The following is a 22,430-nucleotide window of genomic DNA, read 5'->3' on the forward strand; positions in this document are numbered from 1 at the left end:
GCTGTTGTTTTAGAAAACATAATTTATAGTAGACATTTATTAATATTAACAGTTATTTTTATTTCACAATAGAAACTTATCAAAAAACAACCCTCAGAACAGACAAAGATATTTAGCAAAGAAGCAAGATATGAAACCAATGTAAAAATCAGTAGCCAGCTTTTGTGGGATGACAGTATTGTTCCCAACGAAGCTTATCTGATGTGAGATTTTTACTGATTAGAAAGTCAGTAACTTTTCCCATACGCCAATAATAAGATGCTGAGAAGGAAATGAGGGAAAACAATATTATTTATAACACCTTAAAAATTACCCAGGAATAGCCTTAATCCAGGACGTGAAAGACTTCTTCAGTGAAAAGTTTAAACCACTAAAGAACGAGATTGAAAGGGCCACAGCGAGATGGGGTGGGTGGGAAGCTTTCTGTGCTGACTCAGCAGGAGCAGTACAGTGAAAATGGCCGCACAGCCCGGAGCAATCTGCAGTGTCATTCAACCCCAATAAGAGCTTTAATGATGCTCTTCACAGGAATAGGAAAAAAATGTACAATCCACACGGAAACACAAAAGAATAACCAAATCAATCCCAAATAAAGTGAACAATGCTGGTGGCATGGCACTGTCTGTAAGTTATACTACAGATCCACAATAACAAATAGCGTGGTGCTGCCCTAAGAGCGTCTGTGTGCACCTCTGGAATGGAATACAGAACCTAGCATTATACCCACGTGTTTTCTCTCATCCATAGCTACTAAAATTTACATAAATAAAATTATATCTGAAGGTAGACGTGAGACCAGGATAATGAAGGGCATTAGTGAGAGGAGAGAGAGTAAGAGCAAGGGAGAAAGAAAGAGAGAGAGCGAAGGAGGGAGAATGAGAGAAATAGAGAGAGAGAGAGAGGGAGAGAGAGAGAGGAGGAAGAGAAAAGGAGAGAGACAGAGGGAGAAAGAGGAAGAGAAAGATAGGGAGAGAGAGGAAGGCAAAGAGGGAGAGGGAGAGAGGTGGGAGAAGAGAGGGAGAGCAGGGAGGGGGAGGGAGACAGGGAGAAAGACAGAGACAGAGACAGAGAGGGAGAGAGAGGAGAGAGAGAGGGGCAGAGAGAGAAAGAGGGAGGTAGAGGGCAGAAGGGAGGGGGAGGGAGAGAAGGAGGTACAGGAGGGTGAGTGTGGGTAAATCTGTAACACACTCGTATGGAAAGCCTATAAGCATACATAATGAATACTAAGAAAGAAACTTACCAGAGCAAAGAAAATATGTCTAGACACAAAAAGCATATACACACTCCCAATGTTAGTGAAAACGGAAAATCTTTACTCTCAAGTTCCCTGGGAAACATGAAATTGGTAACAGGCTTTAACCAACACAGATGTGCTCTTGTCTATGCTTGCTTTGTCAAGATAACCTAGTAAAAAGTCTTAGACATCGTTACTCAAATAGGTTTGTAAGTATTTAAAAAAATAGGTTGACTTCTAAGTTATAGAGTCCTGTAGGAAAATATTAGTTCAGTGGTGTGGATACAGTCTCCCGTTACCTGCCCCATTGTCCCAGAGCTCCAGGGTGACCTGATATCCATCTTCAGCTTCTATAATGGCTGTGACATTGGCTCCCAGAACAGGCAAAAACCCTTGGCTGACCCGTGCGTACACAATCATCCGGCCAGGGTACTGGGCTGTGCTCTGACTCATGTGAGTGGTAGCCATGAGTGGTTGCGTGGTGGGATTTCTTGCTCGAGTGGTCACTGTCACGGTTAGCAGCTGAGACTTGGCACTCTTAAGGCTGTAAGTCCAAGTTCCTGTCTGAAAACATTCTCTTTAAGAACTTTGCTAATGGTTTCCTGCTACTTGGGATGTACAACTGCTTGGGAAAATATAAACAAAATTTAAAAATTTGGAACCCAGGCCTCATGTATGGTAGGCAAATGTCCTACTAATAGTAGAGGCTTACATTCCTAACCTAATAATCATTTTAATAGGTGATCATTAAAAATCAATAGAAAATATAGATTTGAATGCTTAGATATCTGACTTAATTTTTAACGAAGACTATTCTGTCACTGTTTCAATACTGATTACGTAACACATCTTTATTTCTAAGCACAGGAATGGATTAATAAGACATCGGGAAAAGAACAGACTTACCTCTGCAGTACCCAGTATTTGAAGTCGGGTAGACCGAATGTTTAGTTTATTGTCTTGGAAATCTAAGGTTGAATATTTTTTTCCTTTTGGATCTTGAAGGATAATTTCTGGCTTTTGTTCTGTCCAGGTGATAACGAAGAATGTGTCGTTGCCAACGGTACTGTCCACGGGTACTGTACCATTTACCCATGTCCTCCCTCTGATATTGAAGGCTTTGCTCTCCAACTGTTACAGAAATAAAAAATAAAACGCATAAATCCTATTTGCTATTTTAAGTAGTGGGATTTTCTAATTTAGGCAGTTCAGAGTAATTTAAAATTCACATTTAAGATTCAGTTGTAATGATGAAGATTTAAAACTTTCTCCAACCCACCTATCTGCCAATCTCTCTCTCTCTCTCTCTCTCTCTCTCTCTCTCTCTCTCTCTCACACACACACACACACACACACACACACACACACACACCATGTCAAACTAAAAATAGAAGAATGCAAGAGAAAAGGTAACCATATTTTATATGCCTTATAAAAGAAAGTTCACTAATGCTGTTTTTTATAATAGGATTGATTGTTTTTTTTTTTTTTGGCAAAAAGAATGATTTATTAGAGAAAGAACAGGGAATAAGAAACATAACAGGAATTTATAGCAACTGTGAGGGATTATTGCAAAGTATTCTCTCCATGCGCTGACCTGCAGAGCCTGCTGAGAGATGTTGCCGCTTGCAGACGAAATCCCACTGAAAGCATCCATCAGGCTGGTTACATCTTTGTTGGCATAGAAACGAAGCCCTCCTAAAGGGGAGTTTTAAATGGGAAAACCAAATGTGCTATCAGAGATTTAGTTTAAAATCCACTTAATATTTCTTTTATTATTAAATAAAAATTATATTTGTGTGTGCCCGTGTGTGTGCTTATGTGCACGTGTGTGCACGTGCACACATGCCTGCAGGGAAGTCAGGATTGCTTCTCTCCTTCCACCATGTTGGTCCAGGAGCTGAACTCAGGTTGTGAACTTGAAGTTAAGCACCTTTACTCTCACCATCCTAGAGTTAACATTTCTTTTTCAACTCCACAAAAGATGAGTTTCTAAGAATGGGATGGACTTACTTTCAATCAAAACTCTTACTCAAAATAGATAAGTTAAACATAAACGGGAACATGTAAGAATGAGGCAAATTTCATCATTTTATGCAAATCAGCAAATTGTGCAGCAGTAAAATTGGCCTAAGTACCTACCCAGTGGCTCTATAGAAGGTGAGACTCATGATCTCTTGGTATGTATGAATCAGATGCTGATTTCTTAGTTGGATCAAAACGCACCTAGACTATCAAAGGATGGCGGTTTATAACAGAAACAACGTGAGCAATAACGATGGGGGCGCGAGAGAAGATTTTTGGGTGGAAAGACTTAGTTAAGACTGGATGACAAAGGATGGAGTTAGACAAACGGCAGAAACATACCAACCAGTGCATGTTAACTAAACTAAGAATGTCGGCAAGGCCAACGGGAAGGTCCTGCAAGTCCCCCAGGCGGGGGATCCTGAGTCAGGGTGTGATGAGAAAGCTCGGAAGACACAGAAATACTCCAAACTCAGATCTCGCGAGATGGTGGGAGCAGGGTGGGCCGGCCGGAAGTCCGAGCTGGTGACCAGGGTTTTAATTGTAGTCTTGAGAAAATCATTTGCAGTCTCCAGGTTTCGACCTCCTCACCTAAAAATGAGACATCTAAATCTCTACTGCGGGATTGAATGGTATTTGGGGATTGAGCTGACACTTTGGATAGAAAGTGAGCGAAGGACTGAATAATTTAAAACGATGTCACGTGAAGAAGCAGAGAAAGGAAAGAACTGAACCTGAAGGTCAAGGAAGAGATAAAAAAATCAATGTTAAGACAGTGAAGTGTTGAAAAGCTTCCCACTTGACGAACATCTGTCCAGACTCTGTTGGGAAGTTGTACCTGTCATGTCGGACAGAGTCTCCAGTTCTCGAGCAGCAGAAGGCCCCAGGGCGATGGTGTGGATGACGGCCCCTCTGTGTCTGACTTCCTCAAAGCACGAGCTAATTTGATTATCTTCCCCATCTGTTAGCAATATGATCTCAGACCCAGAAGTACTCTGGCCACTCAAAGTAATTGTCTGTGAAAAGCAGGATGTGAATTAAATGCTGTCACTTTTGAATAAACTTATGACACACATTTTATAAAAATATTCTCTTTCTTAGCTGAGTTGATACACAGAAATGAGCAAACACTAAACTTCTCAGTACTTTTAACCCTTCAGATATACACATTTTGGCTACTCAGTTGAGACTGAACAAATTGCCAATTACAGTTTCTGGCATATAGTAACTACTAAATGAATAAACACCGAAAGTGAACATTAATAGCTGTTGTTATTACTTCCCCCACAAAACTGACGAAGATGCCAGATTTCAGACCGTTGTAGGTTGACTTCCGACTCAATAGCATCTGAAAGTCATGACCAAAGTTGAACAGGCAAGATTGAAGTATTTTAATAGGTGACTTTTGCATGTATTTTATTTAGTTACTACTAAAGAATTTCATGATTTTCCTAAAACAAAACAACCTTGGCTTATCCTGAAGGAAGAAGTTGATATATTCTCAGTTATAATTGGTTTTCATGTTTTTCTGACTTCTACCAACATTATTAGTTAAGAGGCTTGGTGTTAGATACCTTGGTTTTAGGTACCTTGAGAAGAAATTCCATTTTCTAATTCATGTTTAGTTTTTACTGAGATTTTCCTAAAACACACACACACACACACACACACACACACACACACACCATCTCTTACAGATCGTTAGAGTAATGATCAAGTTTATAGACTGTAGAGATAAGGTTCTCAATCCTAGATTTGGCAATTGTCTTATGATCCATTAGATTTCATTAGTCTAATGTTCAGCTTCATTCTGTGCAGAATGGCTTTAATAATGTTATCCAATTTCTAAAAGCACAAAGATACAAGATCACGGGTCTATAGCACTTAGCACAGACAGTAATGTGCTGTGCAGATGGTATACAGCTTCTTCTTAACAATTTCGAAAGTAATACATTTATGTCCTGATACGACTCTATTAAGTAAAAGCTGTTTATTTTACTCACATTTTGGAACTGACTAGACATATGATAATTATTTTCCAAAATAGCAAACCTTTGTGAGCGTTTGCTTCTATAATTGCCACAGTTAAATTCGGCAAACACCATTAATAACCATGTCATCTGGGTTCAGGAGACCGATCTCCAATATCGAGTTACTTTCACAAGATCCTTTAGATGATACACGGCAGAGGGAGCATCTCCGGTTTTAAAACCCATGTGGTTTTTGACAAGCGTGTCACGAAGCGAGCTAAGGGATAGTATGAGTCAGTGGTCGGTAGCAGTGATGGCTTCCACAAAGGGAGGACGAGCGAAGGAACCGTTTCACTGGAGGCTGACTTGGGGTGGGAGAGAATCACACAGATACTGTAACCTCTGGGTACAGCGCTCAGAAAGAAGTCTGCATTTTCAGGTCCAGTCACCATTTCAACCTATAGCCACCTGAGTTTGTTCACTGTGCGTTGAGTTTTTACCCATAGCATATAGTTGTCACAAACTTCTTTCTATCCACTTAGCGGCATTATCTTCTATCCGTACAAATTCTATCTACCAATGAGATCCCAGAGAAAGGCAGAGCTCCTCTACGAGGTTGTGGTAATCGTTTGCCCTAGGGGAGTTCGCCCTCTCCGGATTTTATCAGTGGAGCAGCGCCTGACCGAGAGGGTGTGGCTGTAAACAATAGTTAAAGCTACTTTGTTTCTCTTTCAGAAGTGCCTTGTCTGGGTTCTGACCATAGGCTATTAAATGGGAGAACTCCGAATTCCTGACCCTATTCAAAGGTAGACAGGTAGGGTGGAAAGCAATAAGCAAACAGCGAGTTACATTAGATTTAAGATTACCTGAAATCCTGCTTTAAGTCCACGGCAAATTGAAGTCCCACCAGAAGCCTCCTGAGGGAGGTTTGCGGCAATCTTTTCGTAGTCACTACTATTAGTGATTTTTAGTAAATAGCTTTGGATTTGGGCTTCGCTGTCAAATGTGACCAATCCAACCATAGACTGCTTTTCAACAATTTGAGTTAAGTACAGTTCCGCCGCTTGATTCATGCGAATAAGACGGTCTTCCTGTAAGAGAAAAATGTATGAACAACAGCAGAGTCTCTTTCAAATCTTGACAGATTAACGAATGACAAAGTTATCCATGGGCTATAGAACATGGTAATAATTAAGGGACATTAAAAAAACTTAACTCTTTCATCTTATCAAAAAGTTTAAGTTGTTTAAATATTAGTTGTCAGAGTTGTGAAAGACCTCAAATCTATGCTGTATTACTATCCAATAGTTTTCTATTTGGAAGTATCAGCTGAGGAAATTACTATCATTTTTGTCTGTTTTTTATGTATGTGAGTACACCATCACAGTCCTCAGGGCACTGGATCCCATTGCAGATGGTTGTGAGCCACCATCTGTTGCTGGGAATTGAACTCAGGACCTCTGGAAGAGCAGCCAGTTAATGTTCTTCACCGCCGAGCCATCTCTCCAGCCCAGGAAATTACTTTTATTATTTCTGATCGGACATGGGACCCTCTCCACAAGAGAGAGTTCATGACTCACAATGCAGAAATGGTCATGAGCCCGAGGCTGGAGTGGTCGGAGGTTGTAGTGGGGAACCTACTACCGGTTTTGCCAAGTGCGCATGTTATCAGATACTTACATTTTGCCTTCGAAAAATGTTTATACCCACAGGTTAATGCCGCCTCGGGGTCTTAGTTTCTGGGGGCATTTATGGAAGCTTCCTTTTGCAGTGGGGAAGTGGTAAATTCGGAGACTCCTATGTGGTCAAAGTGCTGAGAATAATGAGACACTGTATCCTGCCTTCTCCCCAGTCCGGGAAACAGCAGGAGAGGAAGGAGATGGAAAGAGCATTAGCGCTGGGGCTGTGAGGCGCCCTCTTCTGGACAGGACGTGGTCACTGCACTACGAACTTGGCTCTGATTCGCGGCATCAATATCGAGTCCATCAATATCAACATCCCTGTGCGGATGGGGGAGGGCTCAAGAGGAGAGTTGGGCAGTTCTTGGATGCCGAGAAAGGGGATTCGTCTTTCTTGACAGGTAGCCACTAATGAGTTGCCTGTGCTTTCTCTATTCAGCGAGTCATTACTCAATACCCTTCAGAGTTGTAGGTATAATTGCTGACTTGGAGCGAGGAAGTAAGACAGGGCAGGGCCGTGGGGTTTTATATGTTACAATTATACTAGTACATGTATGAAGTGTGACAAGCACTTTACAATTTATGTCATGAAGATGGGTCTGGGTTCAGTTTTCGTATGCGTGTTTTTCAAGAAATATTTTTTTCTTCTTGGTGAGGAGTGTTTATGGTATATTCTACAAAAATTGGATTACAAAACATCCAAAATATAACAGTTTTGGAGAGGAAAAGCAAATGCAGTAATAAAAATAAAACAAATGAAATATTGAAGATTTTTTTGTCTTTTTGCTGTACTTTTTTTCTAGCAAAAATTGAAAGTTAAAGAGTAAAATTGACCTATAACCCAATAAAAACAACAACGATTTTTTTTTTTTTGGTGGAGACAGGGTTTCTCTGTATAGCTTTGGCTGTCTGGGCCTTTAATTCAGAGATTGACCTGCCCCTACCTCCCAAGTCCTGGGATTAAAGGCATAAGCCACACTGCCTGGCTTAATAATCTGCTTTTAAAAACTTATTCTAGGTACTTATTTACATAAAATTGTTGGAGAGATATTTTTCTGATCATGAATATATATACACACACATATATTTGATCATATATATGTATATATATATACATTTACTACAACTAAACCCTAGAGTAAATTATAATTCTATATTTAGCTTAAATACTCAAGTTACTCCAGCATATAATGACTTACTGATTTCATGCTTCCGGATTTATCCAGCACCAAGCAGACCACTCGATTTCTGGACTTGAGCAGTGAAAATGTAGGCGGAGGCGGGGCTTCTGTTCCTGTCATGCGAGGGGCATTCTGAAAGTCAGCAGACACCTTGATTACGTCCCACGTGCTTCTGTGATTGCACATTTTGTTTTGTAGGTTTGGGGCTTCCGTATTGTGGGTTTCTTCTGTGCAAAATTCAACCACCTGAAAAAAATCAATTAAGACATGGTATTGTAATAATTTATAAGGGATCATCTTTTTTTCTTTTCAAAGCCAGATTTGTCATGAGCATCCTGAACAGGATTTGTCTCCCGACAATCCTGCCTATATGTAGACACTTTCCCCTCCATTTTACATGCTTTACTGGCAGCGAGGAAAAAAATAGAAGGTACTTACGGAATTGAGACTTTGCATGAACATTATGGAGGCCCTGGCGGTCTGAGATTTGCCTGGGAAAAATTTACACTTGGGTTCATAGAGCCCTGTCCTCGAGTCACGCCGGCATGGCCTTGTCACACTGCTGCCCCTCTGACTGTCATGGAACGCATTGGTGCCAGTGATGCGGGTGGAACACCTGTAATAAGAATTGGACTACCTTGGCGGTGGTAGGTTTTGACGTCAGGGCCTGCGCATGCTCCGTCAGCCCTCTGCCACATCACTGCTTCCTCAGCCCCAGTCTTTTTTTAATCCCTGTGTTCTTCAGTACTAGGAGTCAAATCAGCATCCTAAAACCTCTCTCTGTGGCAACCGCGACTGGTCATCATCTACCAAACCCTCCGTTTTGACAAGAGTGCATACAGGGCTGTGCTCAGCTCGCTGCGGATTGCAATAGGAACAATGGTTTTGAGCCTTTATTATTATTACTTTTTAAACGTTTATGTTTGGTCTATGTGCATCTTGTGCATGTGTATGTATGTGTCCAAGAGAGTTAGCTTTAGGGGCTAGCCCCAAACACGTATCATGGAAAGCTAGTTTCTGGCATGCTATAGGAACCAGAGATATACCTCTTTTAATAATTGGTCTTAAGGAAACTCCTTAGTTTACAAAGCATTTATTGTTTGATAATTCTTTGTTTAGTTTTGCCTTTATGCCATCCTAGATGCTTAAAAAAGAAAAAAAAAAAAAAAAAAAAAAGGACAAAGACCGAGAGGCCCACACATGCTGCCTGGAAAGCTTTTCTCAGCATTGCCAATCAACCAGACCTTAAAGGGGAGGAGCAGAAAGATCTGGAGATAGTTTTGTGGTGTGAAGGTGAAATCAGAGGCCAGCGTAGCTCTCAGTTGAACTTGAGTGCATACACCGCGCAGGGGCGGGGCGGGGGAGGGGCAGGTGTTTTCTAGAACTTTACTTTAAATGATAGATGTTCTTTCAGAGACTCTTGACATCAACTTCCTATTTTTCTCAGTATACTAAGTGTCTGTCACTTTTAAAGGCTTAAATACCTACCGGTTTATGCATAGGGTTTGATTAGATTTCCCTGAGAATTTTATTTCTTAAAAATAAATGTACTCTCGTATCCTCATGAGACACATGGTTTTCCACCAGTTTAAAAGTAAAATATATTTATCACAAAACTATCTAGCAACATAATTGGCCTCCATAAAGTAGGTGTACCCTACAAAGTTTTGAAAGAAGTGGAATAAAAGAGACAAAAAAAGGGGGAGGGGCAGGGCACAAGAGGAGGTAAAGAAGGAAGAAGAGACAAGTGTCGCTTGTCTTCTTTCTACACAAAATCGATATAAAATACACATGAAGAAATCAAAGTGTAAAATTATATTGAAAATGTGAGTAGGATCGAGTTGCAGTTTGTTGATGTCTTTGGGCTTACCTATTTCATCTTTCTGCTATCAATAAACAATGTTTGTAAAATTCCAGTGAGTGCTGAGTTAAGGCCCTATATCTGAATATCTTCATTCCAAGGTGGGGACACCAGAATTAATCAGATATGTGTTAATACAAAATATACAGTTTGAACATTGCGGTGAGTTGTCTAAACACCCTGCCCCCGACCTGCCCAATTCGGAAAGCTGAGGATCGATAGATAGGAAGTTGTAGAATCAGACAGGTCACGTGGATACCTTGTTGCTTCTATAGTTTTCTTGGCAGACAAGTAGAAAGGCCGGTCCACGTTGTACTCATCAAATACTCCCCACCGGAGATGGGCCCACTCATGGACAAACACTCTGCCTGAGAGAGAAGACTGTCATCTACAAAACTGAAGTTACAATATTGGAACAGTTTCCTTATATTTTCAACCACTTTGTCTATTTCCCAAGTTCAAACTGTTACCGACCCCAAGAAATCGATACTTTTCATAGCTCAAAAATTTGGATATGCTAGTTACAAGTGACCCATTTTGTATATAAATTTGAATGCACAAATAGGTGGAATATAACTACCATAATTTCAGACACAGGCATTAATTAAGGCTTAGTTTTCTTAAAGTCTTAGAAATGCGCACTAATGGTAGTGGATTGCTTTTCCCCGTGGAGAGAAGAAGAAAAAGATAGACATTTCTACCTCGGGGTCCATAGATATGCAGGTTCTCAGTGAGCAGGAAGTTTGGAGTGAGATGTATGTACCGTCCTCTGTCCCCACACTGTCCATACTGAAGGGTGTAGGGATCGTCTCCATATTTCAGATGAGGATCAGCAACTATGACGTCTGCCTAAAATGCAGAGCAACAGACCCAGTCAGATTCTGGGAACGTTAGAGTCAAGGGGTTTTACAAACAAGGACTGTCTCGATTAACTGATAAAAGTTGGGGCAGAGTAGAGGGCTGCATGGGTTAAGTGCTTTCTGTTTATGCACAAGAACTTGAGTTTTAGTTCCAACACCCACTCAAAAGCTAGGCATGGGGACATGTGTTTGTAACCCCAGTGGTGATGTGGTAGAGATGGGCAGACTACTGGAGACTGCTCTCTAGCTGGTCTAAGCCAGATTGATGACTCTCAGGTTCAGTAACAGACCTTGTCTTAAAAAGTCAAAGGCTAAAAGCAAATGGAGGAAAACACCCAATGTTAACCTTTGACTCCTACATGATCACACACACACACACACACACACACACACACACACACACACACACGCAGACACACACATACACACACACACATGAACACTGAGGGAGAGCATGTGTGCATACACACACATACACAAACACATGGATGTGTACATATAGTTCACATACATGTACACACACAAACAAGAAAAGTTATATTTTACTTATTACTAACTTAATGATTAATAATTATTAAACCCTGTAAATATCTATTTGGAAAAGGCACATGAAACAGTTTAGGAGATTGACATGAAACCTACTTTGTCATATGATTCTCGTTTTGGCAGTAAGTACTCAGGTTTTGACTTCCAGGTCATCGGGACTAAAATGCTTACGTTCCTGAAATAAACTCTCCTTTGGCTGGCTTCAAACAGGTAAGTAGAGGCTTGAGTTACCATTTCCTGAGAAAATGAGAAGTGCATTGTAGTAGCAATCTCAAAACAAACTGAGCATAAACGTTTATACCCAAACCAGAAGAAGCAAAAGGGGGCTCCTCTTCCTCAAGTACATTTGCACAGAGTAACTGAAAAAAAGAAGGGATACGTTTGGCCGAATCTCTTCAGTCTATAAACTCATTTCCATATGCCCAAAGCTAACCCTGACCTTCACCTGCCCACCCCTCCAGTAGGCAGTTAGATTGGAAATGGAACTGCCATCTCCGGGTGAGGTATAAAAGTGATTAATGTCAGAAGTCTGTAGACAAGTTGTTTATTTAATCAATTTTCTTACAATTGCAGTGTTTAAACTAAGATGGAGTTCAAAGTCTGGTTATTATTAAATTCTATGTTAGTCAGAATTGCTTTTGTTTTATTTTGAGTTATCGCCCAAGTAGAGTCTATAAATAAATGGCCAGATTATTAAAAAACAAAAACAAAACGTGTTTTTGCAAACTTTATATAGAATGGATCTATATCCGTCCTCTATCCCTCCCATAACCCTCACTCTCCCTAACACATTCATGACCTCATCTTTAATTATTGTACATATATGTGTATGCAGCTGTGCATATAACCCACTGAGTCATTCTGGTCTTGCTCAGGTGCTAATAATAGAGATAAATAAGACTGGTTTGCTTTGGCTTGATGACTGCTACAACCCTACAAACGAGTCAATCCATTTGTAGAGGAACCAAGCCTTCTTCTCCTAAGCACCACACAGACATGTGCAAGGCCCTAAGGACAAAGTACACATTACACAAACATTATTATTAAACAAATGCAATTAGAAACAAATAAAATTTAAGCATGTGTAAGATTTTCTTTAAGGTAAGAAACGTAAGGATGTTCGGTGTTCCACAGTTGCGCATGTCGGAGCAACGGGAGGAGTGTGCAGGACAAGCTGTTGGAGCCAGTGTCCATCTGCTGCATGGACTGTGGAAAGCACCATTATTAGAATAAAGTAGGAGATCTTCTCCACTGCTCTGCAGTCGATTACCTTTCCTAGTTAATAAGTTATTAACAGCTTGAACACAGATTTTAGTGTGCAATAGAAATAGAAAGCTAAGCACAGTCCCATCTTGACTGTAGATAATACTGCAGACATGATGAAGACAGTCAAGCCACCCTTTGGGAGAGTAAAACCGTGTGTGTGAGTGTGTAACTGTGTGTGAGCTCAGATGTGCAGGCAACAGGATTACTGACCTGGAAATACACAGGTAATCAAACCCTTCTTACCTTTATGCTTGTGATGAGTCTTTCATCCTCTGGCACACTGGGGTTGATTGCAACGACCACACCCTCGTATCCATTGTTGTTGAGATGGATCATGGAGCTTTTCACACCCTGCAAGAGATGCAGGGTGAGGACCAGAAGGACCTTCAGACCTGGCACCATGTTCACACATGCTACAGTGAGACGGTGGTGGCACAGAAGGGTATTTATGTGTTTGCCTTGAAAGGAATTTGAGCCAAGCCAGGAACATTTGCATAATATGATAGAAATGCTGATATCTCTTGGGACTTTCCTGACTTAAAGCCTTGGTTGTTAAGTGATATGGATTTTGGTCTTGTGGTAAACACATTTGTTGTAGTTTCTAAGCCAGTAAGTAGACAGTGGGGAGCTGCCACAAAGTTTTGCTAATTAAGATGTTTGCAGGAGTTTATTTTGCAAAACTGTAATCCTCCCAGTGCTTAAGTGGGCGATGAAGAGTCCCCAAAACTTCAAAAGGATACCAGAAAAGCCAGCTATCAGGCGGGAAACCACCTTGGCATGCATGGTCCTACTTCCAACTGTTGACAATATTCTACTTTGCCAGCCCAGGCTTGATGCGCCTTACCTGTGAAATCTTCCCACACTATCTTTCTTGGAGCATTTTGATGTTTTTCAGCTTCTGTGAGTCACTGCTCTGTTCTGCCTCCTTGCTATGCTCATCTTAGCAACACATCTTCTTAGGAGACTTTAAACACTCTTGTTAGCAGAAGATTGCTTTTCTGGGTGTAACTTCTCTCTCAGCCTCAATTTCCCTGACTCAAAAAGAGGTCAGTGAGGTCTTTTTAAAAGGAATCTTGTGAAGATTAAATGTCATAACATGTGAAGTAGGGTGTGGGACCTTATATTCCTGTGCTACACATGGAGTAGATCCTTTGGGGGGTGGAGCCAGAAACAACAAGAGAAAAAAAAGATGATTTTCCTAGGGTCATCTGGAATGAGAGTTTTTTATTTCTTTAAAGACACAGAAATGTGGGAGTGTGATTTCTTCTTAATCCCAGGTGTGTAACATGGGGCTGCTTCAGACTGTCCAAATTAGCTGACTCTGATTTGCCTCATGCTCTAGCAGGAACATGGTTTTACCAGCTGCTGGTCGTTTCTGTGAGTATGTGATGTTTGGAATCCTGGGGACTATTCAGAGGGTGTATAATGTTAGGGTCCCAAGAGGTGGGGTTGCTGATGGTGGGTTGTTGGTTATTGGATGGATGCTATTGGCGAAGGGGTGCTAAGTAGTCATTTGCAAAGAAGAAACAATAAGAAGAAATTAGATATCCTGACATCGAAGATCGAACTTGCCCTAAGGAACTGGATACCCTAATTATTAGAAAGTAGTTTAATAATAATGACACCCCATTTCCTATCTTTTTTTTCTATCCTATCTAGTGTTAAGAGGTGGAAAAGGTGGAGAAGGGGGAAAGAAAGAAGAACCCATAAAGTAGCAAAAAGTCCAGCAATAGTTATACAATATCAAGTGGTCAGCCCTGAAATTATTATATACATACAAATAACAATAAATTGGCCAATCAGGAAATATTTATATATTTAGACATGTGTACATATATTAATAAGTGCATACATATATATTTAAAAGTTTTTGTAGGTTCCGTGCACATGAGGTTCTGAACATAAAACACACCAGCAAATATGTGTTGGTTGGTTTTTTTTTCATTCTTATTTATTACTGTGAAATAAAGATGAGTGTTTCTTTGTGTTCTCTGTCCCAGGCCAGTGCTCTGTTCTTCCTCGATAGAGAACTGAGCAATGCTGGCATTGGCTCCAAAGAACCTGGAAACTTGTCCTTTGGCTCAGATGGGAACACAATAAGACTTAAATGCAAAATAGAGCAATCATGCTTCTATAAGGGAACTATATTACACCAGGAGGGAGCCCGGAACTGGGACGTTCTTCATGATGAAGACAATCAGAACTATTAGGGAATGGACCATTCTGTAGAAAATGTGGGTGTGGAGAAGCTCATTTGCCCAGAACTGGGAAATTTGGTATTTGGTCTCAGGCCATTTAAACTATAATGTCTACAGATATGAAACATATTGGCACACCATAACTTTCAGAAGTTAGATCAGAAGAATTAATCTTGAAAAATCATTCTGAGTACTTCCTTCTTTTTCCATTTGAGCAGTAGCTGCCAGTAAGAGATTCATGAGAATGTGGCCATTATGATAGACTTCCTGTCTTGTTTATGTACTGGGCCCAGCAGTGGCCTTTCTTAGCCAGGTCTGCGTTAAAAATTTCGGTTTAATTACAAGCCTTTCAGGACTTTACTATTAGTTTTTGATCAGTTTGAAAGCAGAAATATTTCAATGTCATCATTTAGTAGGATCTAAACTCAAAAGTGGACAACAAAATGGAAGACCACATTGTCACAATACTCTAGACCGAAGATCTCTCCTTTTGTATGTCACTTTGATTTAAGTCAAGTCAAAATTAATTAAACTTTATTAAATAGTGACTGTACTCTCTCTCTCTCTTGCTTACTTCTGAGTTGTACTTTGCTCCATGGAGAGACATAACACCGAGGGCTCAGTATAGAAGCAATGGCCAATCAGCTCTAAGTCTCTTTTTCTCCCTCCTCCCCTTCCCTCTCTCCCTCACTATCTCCCTCTATCTATCTTAGTTAGGGATTTACTGCTGTGAACAGACACCATGACTAAGGCAACTCTTATAAGGACAATATTCCATTGGGGCTGGCTTACAGATTCAGAGGTTCAGTCCATTATCATCAAGGTGGGAGCATGGCAGCATCCAGGCAGGAGGATCTGAGAGTTCTACATCTTCATGAAGGCTGCTAGCAGAATTCTGGTTTCCAGACAGCTAGGGTGAGGGTCTAAAGCCTACACCCACAGTGACACACCTGTTCCAACAAGGCCACATCTTCTAATCCTGCCACTCCCTGGGTCAACCACATACAAACCATCACAACTTCTCTCTCTCTCCCTCCTTTTCTCCCTCCCTCTCTTCCTTCTTTACTCTTTCTCTCTCCTTCCCTCCTCTCTTCCTTCTTTCCTATTCAGTTTTTGTGAAATAAGCTTTTGTGTACTCCAGGCTGACCTCTAACTTTGTTATGTAGCTCAGGATGTCTTTAAACTCCTGGTCTATCCCCCTCTACTTTCAAGTGCTGGATTACTGGTGAGCCTCACTATGCCTGGCGGTCTGACTTCCAAAGAGGCAGGTGAAAATGAGTTATAGGTATTTTCCAGTTTATCATCAAATGTATTCACTGAAAATTTAAAGTCTTATTTTAATAAAGACCCTTTCTATTTTTTATTTTTATTTTTTGGGTCTCTCTTTGGTTCTCTGTGAAGCCTGCTTGCTTTTGTTCATGTATTTGAAAGCTTTTGTAATAGCTAATTTTAGGTGGCACTTATCTAGACTAAGGTAATGTCTGCAATGCTATTCCTGTGTGAGGCTGCCTCTGGAAGAGGTTAACATTTGGATTCACAGAACTGAGCCAAGATTATCTTCTCTCATCCAATGTCTTTAGAATTCACAGAGAACAAAAATGACAAGAAAGCAGGTTGGAGCTGTGTCTCAGCACTTAAGAGCATATACTGCTCTTTCAGAGGACCTGGGTTTAGTTTCAGGAACCCATGCTAGGCACTCCCATTCATTTGTAACCCTAGGTTCAGGAATGCTTCTGGCCTGCTTTATCACCGGAACTCATACGCACACAACCATAAACAGACACACACACATACATGTAATTTACACTGATAAAAAAAAATCTTAAAAAATATAGAGTGAGGGAAATCTATTCTTTTCCTGGAATGGAGACTCTCGTCTTGTCAGTGACAGAACTGTCACGTGAGACAACACAGGGAAACACCTCAAGCAGGACTCTGACACTTGAAGCACTCAGTAAGTACCGTGTGCTATTATTAAACACCACAAGCTGTTATAGCTGTCAATGCTCACATAAGATCGATAATTAAAATTCGTTTTCATGGCTTTATTTTGTAAAACTGTAAACAGAGTCCTCCAGGGTGTATGCTGTGAATAAGTCCCTGAACTGCCAAAGACTGTGGGGAAAACAAACCAGCTGGTTGCAGCAAAACCCTTGCTTTTCTGCGTGTTCTTATCTTCAACTACTGGGCGTGTCCCAGCTTGCTGCCCAAGCTTGATAAAGCCTGTGAAATCTTCCCACTCAGTCCTCACTAGAGACAGTTTTTCCCTCCATCTACCTGAGTCTCCGCCAATGCTCCCCACCCGTTTATCTTGGGTGAATTTGGACAAACATAACGTATCACCTTACATACATTTTTCCCTCTGGCAAGAAAACTCCCCCCTCACAACTTTAACCCCTATACTCCCCATTTCCTTACCTGGAAACGGAGGAGAGCAGCACTTTCTAAAAGGACCATTTTAGAATGGAATAATAATAATAACAAATAATAAAATAAAATAATGCCCGGAACATTTGGTACCCTACACTGCTGGGCTACACATGTAGTGAGTGACCCTCTAGCACCCGGTCAATCTCTTGTTGCCTTCCACTCACACGAAAGATGAGCATGTGTCTCTGTGTTCTGTGACCCTTCCTGGAGCCCTGTCCAGGTGAAGGATGGGGTCAGTGTGGGCACTGCCTCCAAAGGACTTGTTTAATGGATTATGTTGGGATAAAATCATATTCAAAACACAAGTTAGAGTGGGCAAAGTTCCGCAGAGAGCTATAGCTTAGCACTAGCGGACCCAGGATCAGAAAATAACTTCTCAAGGGGAAGAGAATCAGGAAAGCCTTTGGTTTCATTTTCTTCTTTGAGACAATCTTTCTAAGGAGACCCGACTGTACCAGAATTCAAACTCAGCATAGATCTGCCTGCCTCAGCCTTCCAAGGGCCAGTGTTGAAGGCTTATGTCATTATGTCTAAGTCTTCAGCCAATCTGCAAATTATATACGACACATCACAGAAGGGTAGCCAGAGAGTAATCTTAGAAATGGCTCAGTTCTTTTTCTATCCACTTAAATAGTAGGTCTCAGCTCAGAGTTTAAGAGAGAGTGAACTTCTTTGATAGGTCTTGTACGACAAAGACTCTGTCTTGGGTAAACATCAGGTAGGACTCACTGCCTCTAGGCCTTTGGTACGGTTTGAATATGGCTTTTCTCTAAAGCCCATCTTGAAACTATGTTGGGAAATGCTTGTGCTGCTCAGAGTGACCACAAAGCCAGAGTTACCCTTAGAGGGTGTGAAGGAGGAAAATCCTGCACGAGTGCTGCTTCACAGGCTCCTGCTTGTCCTTGATCGGTATCGAGAACCGGAACTTCATAGTATCCTTGCCAGAACCTGCCACTCACTCGACCTTAACCCTCTGAGCCTCCAAAACCCTTCCTCAGTATGTTCCCATTCTCGAGCATTCTCTTGAGATTCATACAACAAAGCAATTTGCTGACTTATGGATTTTGCCTGTTTTTCTTTTGCTTTCTCATTAAAAAAATAAAAAAAACTGCAGAGAACATATAATAATGCCTTGGCAGACTTTAAACATTTTCTTTTTGGAGCTGGTATTTTGCAGTGTAGCTCAGGTTAGCCTAAAACTGAGCTATGTAGTTTAGGCTAATTTCTAATTACAATGTAGAATTATAATGTAATTTATAATCCTCCTATCTTGTCTGATTGCTGCAGACACTTATGCTCTGCCACATCTATTCAGTTTTCATGTAAAGATTTTATAATCCAAAGCTAGACAGTTCTTTCACTTTAAAGATTAATTTTTAAGATTTATCTGTTAAGTTGGAGGGCCTTTCCAATGTGAACTCACCCACATGTGCCCATTGTCTACAGAAGATTGCTTTTTCTTATCTATTGAGTTTCCCAAAGCTGTCTGGAAATTAGTTTGTGTTTTTCTTTCCACTGGTTTATAATGAAAACAGACATCATTTTCTCTTCCTGGACTTTATAGTTGTTTCTTTGTATAATTATTTCTATAAAATTACATGTTATATTTACCATAATAGCTTTTAGATATTAATAATTAGACGATGAGTTGTTCAGTTTAACTCATCCTTTTCACATGTAGGTTATGGAAATATAGCAACTTACAATTATAATAGATTCAAATCAGAAGTTTACACTATTGAACATTCACTTTTATGTTACAAAGAGTTGTAGGCATTGAGGAGAGTAAATTTGAATTTAAAGGCTGAATTTTAGATCTACTGCAATTTCTAGTTTAAAATATGAATAAAGTTGCAACAAATACAAAAACTGTCCAATAGGGAATGGACATTTTGGTTCCCAGATCAGGGTTGTTGGGTTCCTGCGGAGGAGTAAACTTGACAGCCTGTGCGATGTTGGAGACCTCGGAGGTGAGACCCGCTTCATTGTCGGCCTGAATTGCAATGTAGAGCTGGGTGCCATTTTTTATTTTAAAATTTCCTGGATTGAATTTAAATGTTTCTTTTGAGCCAGCCTCCTTAGGTATCAGGCCGGAAGTAGTCACTAAAGTAGCGTTGTTAAAATCTTCTTGAAGATCCGGAGCATGCCCACTCATTCTGATGATGTATCTATGCGCTGGAAGAGAGACACACCAGGTTCGTTAGAGTCATGGGGATGGGTGTCTGCCTCTGCACTGCGCCTGCGTGGGAGTTCTGAGCAGTGCATGTGAGCTTTAGACCGAGAGCCCAGATACAGTCTGTGTCTGGTTATCTCGTCTCACTGATTTTAAAAACAAGTATACGGGCAGTTACTGAAAAACAGAATGTCCAGTTTTAGTATCACAGCACCATGCATTACCAGCCTTCCACCCAGAATCCAGGCTTCTGTTTAGAAAGCAGAACTCCTTGTTTTAAATTAGAACAAGGTACACATAACGTTCATGAGGAGTAAAACCATAAGTATCTTCTGTTTTCTTGCTTTTAATTAAATTGAAATAAGGATCGATGGGGAGCGCTCAGAGAAGTGCAGTCACGGGGAGGAGAAAAGGGCAGGAAGAGGAGTCAAAGGTCACAGATGCTGGAAGAGCACCAAGGATGGGCTGAGGACCTCTTCCCACCGCGGTGAGCACCTTGGTTCTGCACTGCCATCTTTCTCATCCCCAGGGTTTAACGTGCGAAACAGAGTTACTCATTTTATTAATTTTACAAGAAGTTTTTGACTGCTGGTAGTGGTCTTTCTAAATGGTAATGAATAAAAGTGTTTAGAACAGTGTAGTAAATATGTAATTAATGTATGACAGAAAGGTTTGCTGCTGTAACTACTATTTTATCAAGAAAAGAAAGGAAGACACCTCTGTGTTATATTCCATACTGATTTATTTCATATAGAGACTTTATTTTTTATGTTTTTAAGGTAATGTTGGAGATACTGAAAATATGTGGTAAATGACTGTTTTGTTTTTCCTTCTTTAGTTAAATCCTCTTCTTAACACTTAGCTTCTCCATGGATAAGTCCTGTCCACTCCACTATTATTCACACAGACCTTGTTTTTCATTTAGGTGGATCTGTCTGTCTGTTGTCTGTCTGTCTATCAATCATCTATGTATCTATCCTCCATCTGTCCTCTATGTATCTACCAATCTGTCATCATCTATCTATGCGTATCTATGCATTTATCTATTTATCATCTATGCATCTATCCTTTCTCTGTCTATCCATATTTATCATCTATCGATCATCTATGTATCTGTGTCTTTCATCTATCCATCTAAGTATCTATGTATCAATCTGTGTATCTATGTATCTATGTATCTGTCTGTCTGTCTGCCTGCAGTTATCTGTTTACCTGGTGTATTTTGTACGTTGCTGACTTCTAAGAGCCACCCTTGTTCCAGAGACTCTGGCAGTGTTTGTAGGCACAACAATAATTGAATAAAATTGAGCAAAGACAGAAATACTTTAAAAATTGCCCTTGTTTGGGACACAAGGATACAAGAGAATGGTGCTATTTCATCTTCTCATTTCATTTAAAAATAGTTCAAAATGAGACAGGCAATTTGATAAACAATCTGAAAAAGAAACTGGTTGGAATCTTGAATTATTAAAACAGGAATAATTTGGGTTAGCTTGTATCTTTCTGGGGTTTCAGTTTTTATATTTAAATATAAGTGAATACTATTATCCCATAAACATTACCCATAAATAAGACACTGGAGAAGATTTAGAGAAATGAAAGATAATGGGGTTTCTTTCAGAACGTTTTAAAACTCAGTATCAAACTCACCTCTTCCTTTGTCGAGGACCTTGCCAGGGGCCGTCCACGTAAGCTGAATCTGATCCCCTTCAAACTCAGCCTCCAGGTCTGTGACTCTACTGGGTGGGAACACATGAGTGTGGTCGCCATCAGGGGGCGCTCCAGACACAGTAAACGACCCTCCGGAGGTTAGTCTGCTGAAGTCTTCCACTGTGGCTTCTGTAGCTGCTCCTGGGACTTCCGGTCTCGGTGGATTCAGTATAATTTGATCTGCATCCCCGCAACAAACAAACAAACAAAAACAAATATATTGTGACTTTTATATTGTCATATTTTTTCTTGTAGGTTGATCTTCCAGGTAGTCAGTGTAGATATCTGTGAACGAAAAGCTTGTTTCGGCATCATTTTGAAGTGGACGAGGGGACGCAACACTTTGGTTAAGCAGTATCTTAACCTAACTTTATCCCGTACTCGCCTGTACAGTTTTTGAGGACAAGAATTGTGTTTTCCGTACATGTAGCTCCAACATCTAGCACAGAGCTTGCTTCATGGAAGTGCTGAGTGAAGTGTTTAACACGTAAGTGGGGTGAACTGGGGGGGGGGGGGATGATAACAAAACATGCAGAAACAGTCTATGGACCCATCGCCTGGATTTGATCTTGGAACATACCGATGATGAACTCTGTATTGCTTTTGATCTTTGTTATATTTATTTGACTCAAACCAGACATTTTTAGTTGTTACTTACCATTTTCAATGTACCCAGGTATATAAAGAGACTTATTCTTTTGTTTCAGACTTATTTTTGAGGTGCCTTTTCTTGCCTGGGCATTGACTTTTAAGCTGTATCGGCCATTTCCATGGAACTCTGTGAAGTATCTTGAGTAGATGCCGTCATTTCTGAGTGTATCAGCACCTTGGCATCGAAATGTAAGAGTTAGTCATGTAGTGAGCAGAACTGAGAGTTGTAACAGTGAGTCCAGAGGGTGGCAGTAGTCTTCAGTTACAGAATTCTAGAGTCACACTACTTTACTCTGAAGTTTGTCTTGGTCATGTAATAGATGATCTTACGATTTTGGAAGAACTCATAGTGGGTGTTCAGTTCCTTTTTTTTTGTGGTGCTCATCTAAATAATAATAGCTGTTCTTTTATATAAGAAAATTATCAAAATAAGAAAATATGAAGCTAACAAAGTGGCTTAAAACACTGACAAGAAAAGTGAGGAAGATGGCCCCCGAGTTCCCTCCGTGGTCGAAGTAAAGCCAGTGAACCTAAGATGGTAACGGTGCTCACAGCTGGACAAGGGTTTAACACGCTGCAGCTAGATTTCCTCTGCTTTGAAATACAGTTCTTAAGTGCACAGAGGAACACTGAGATGGAATCCAGG

At 40.5% G+C, this 22,430-nt stretch overlaps 1 protein-coding gene across 1 annotated transcript in view; it reads right to left on the bottom strand.

The window, feature by feature from the left end:
- LOC308420148 (uncharacterized protein) overlaps positions 1 to 22,430 on the bottom strand; it is a gene marked incomplete at both ends in the record, with an annotated part of 44,951 nt that overhangs the window by 4,225 nt on the left and 18,296 nt on the right. The window contains 15 exons of the mRNA XM_080916054.1: positions 1,534 to 1,798; positions 2,141 to 2,365; positions 2,832 to 2,932; positions 4,098 to 4,275; positions 6,096 to 6,320; positions 8,108 to 8,335; positions 8,528 to 8,705; positions 10,210 to 10,318; positions 10,652 to 10,799; positions 11,453 to 11,593; positions 12,866 to 13,035; positions 18,000 to 18,090; positions 19,115 to 19,425; positions 21,074 to 21,313; positions 21,792 to 21,959. Coding sequence (XP_080772180.1) covers positions 1,534 to 1,798; positions 2,141 to 2,365; positions 2,832 to 2,932; positions 4,098 to 4,275; positions 6,096 to 6,320; positions 8,108 to 8,335; positions 8,528 to 8,705; positions 10,210 to 10,318; positions 10,652 to 10,799; positions 11,453 to 11,593; positions 12,866 to 13,035; positions 18,000 to 18,090; positions 19,115 to 19,425; positions 21,074 to 21,313; positions 21,792 to 21,959 — 2,778 coding nt within the window. The remainder of the gene's footprint in view (positions 1 to 1,533; positions 1,799 to 2,140; positions 2,366 to 2,831; positions 2,933 to 4,097; positions 4,276 to 6,095; positions 6,321 to 8,107; positions 8,336 to 8,527; positions 8,706 to 10,209; positions 10,319 to 10,651; positions 10,800 to 11,452; positions 11,594 to 12,865; positions 13,036 to 17,999; positions 18,091 to 19,114; positions 19,426 to 21,073; positions 21,314 to 21,791; positions 21,960 to 22,430) is intronic.

Source organism: Micromys minutus (assembly GCF_963924665.1).
Source record: "Micromys minutus genome assembly, chromosome: 4".
Classification (NCBI taxonomy): Eukaryota; Metazoa; Chordata; class Mammalia; order Rodentia; family Muridae; genus Micromys; species Micromys minutus.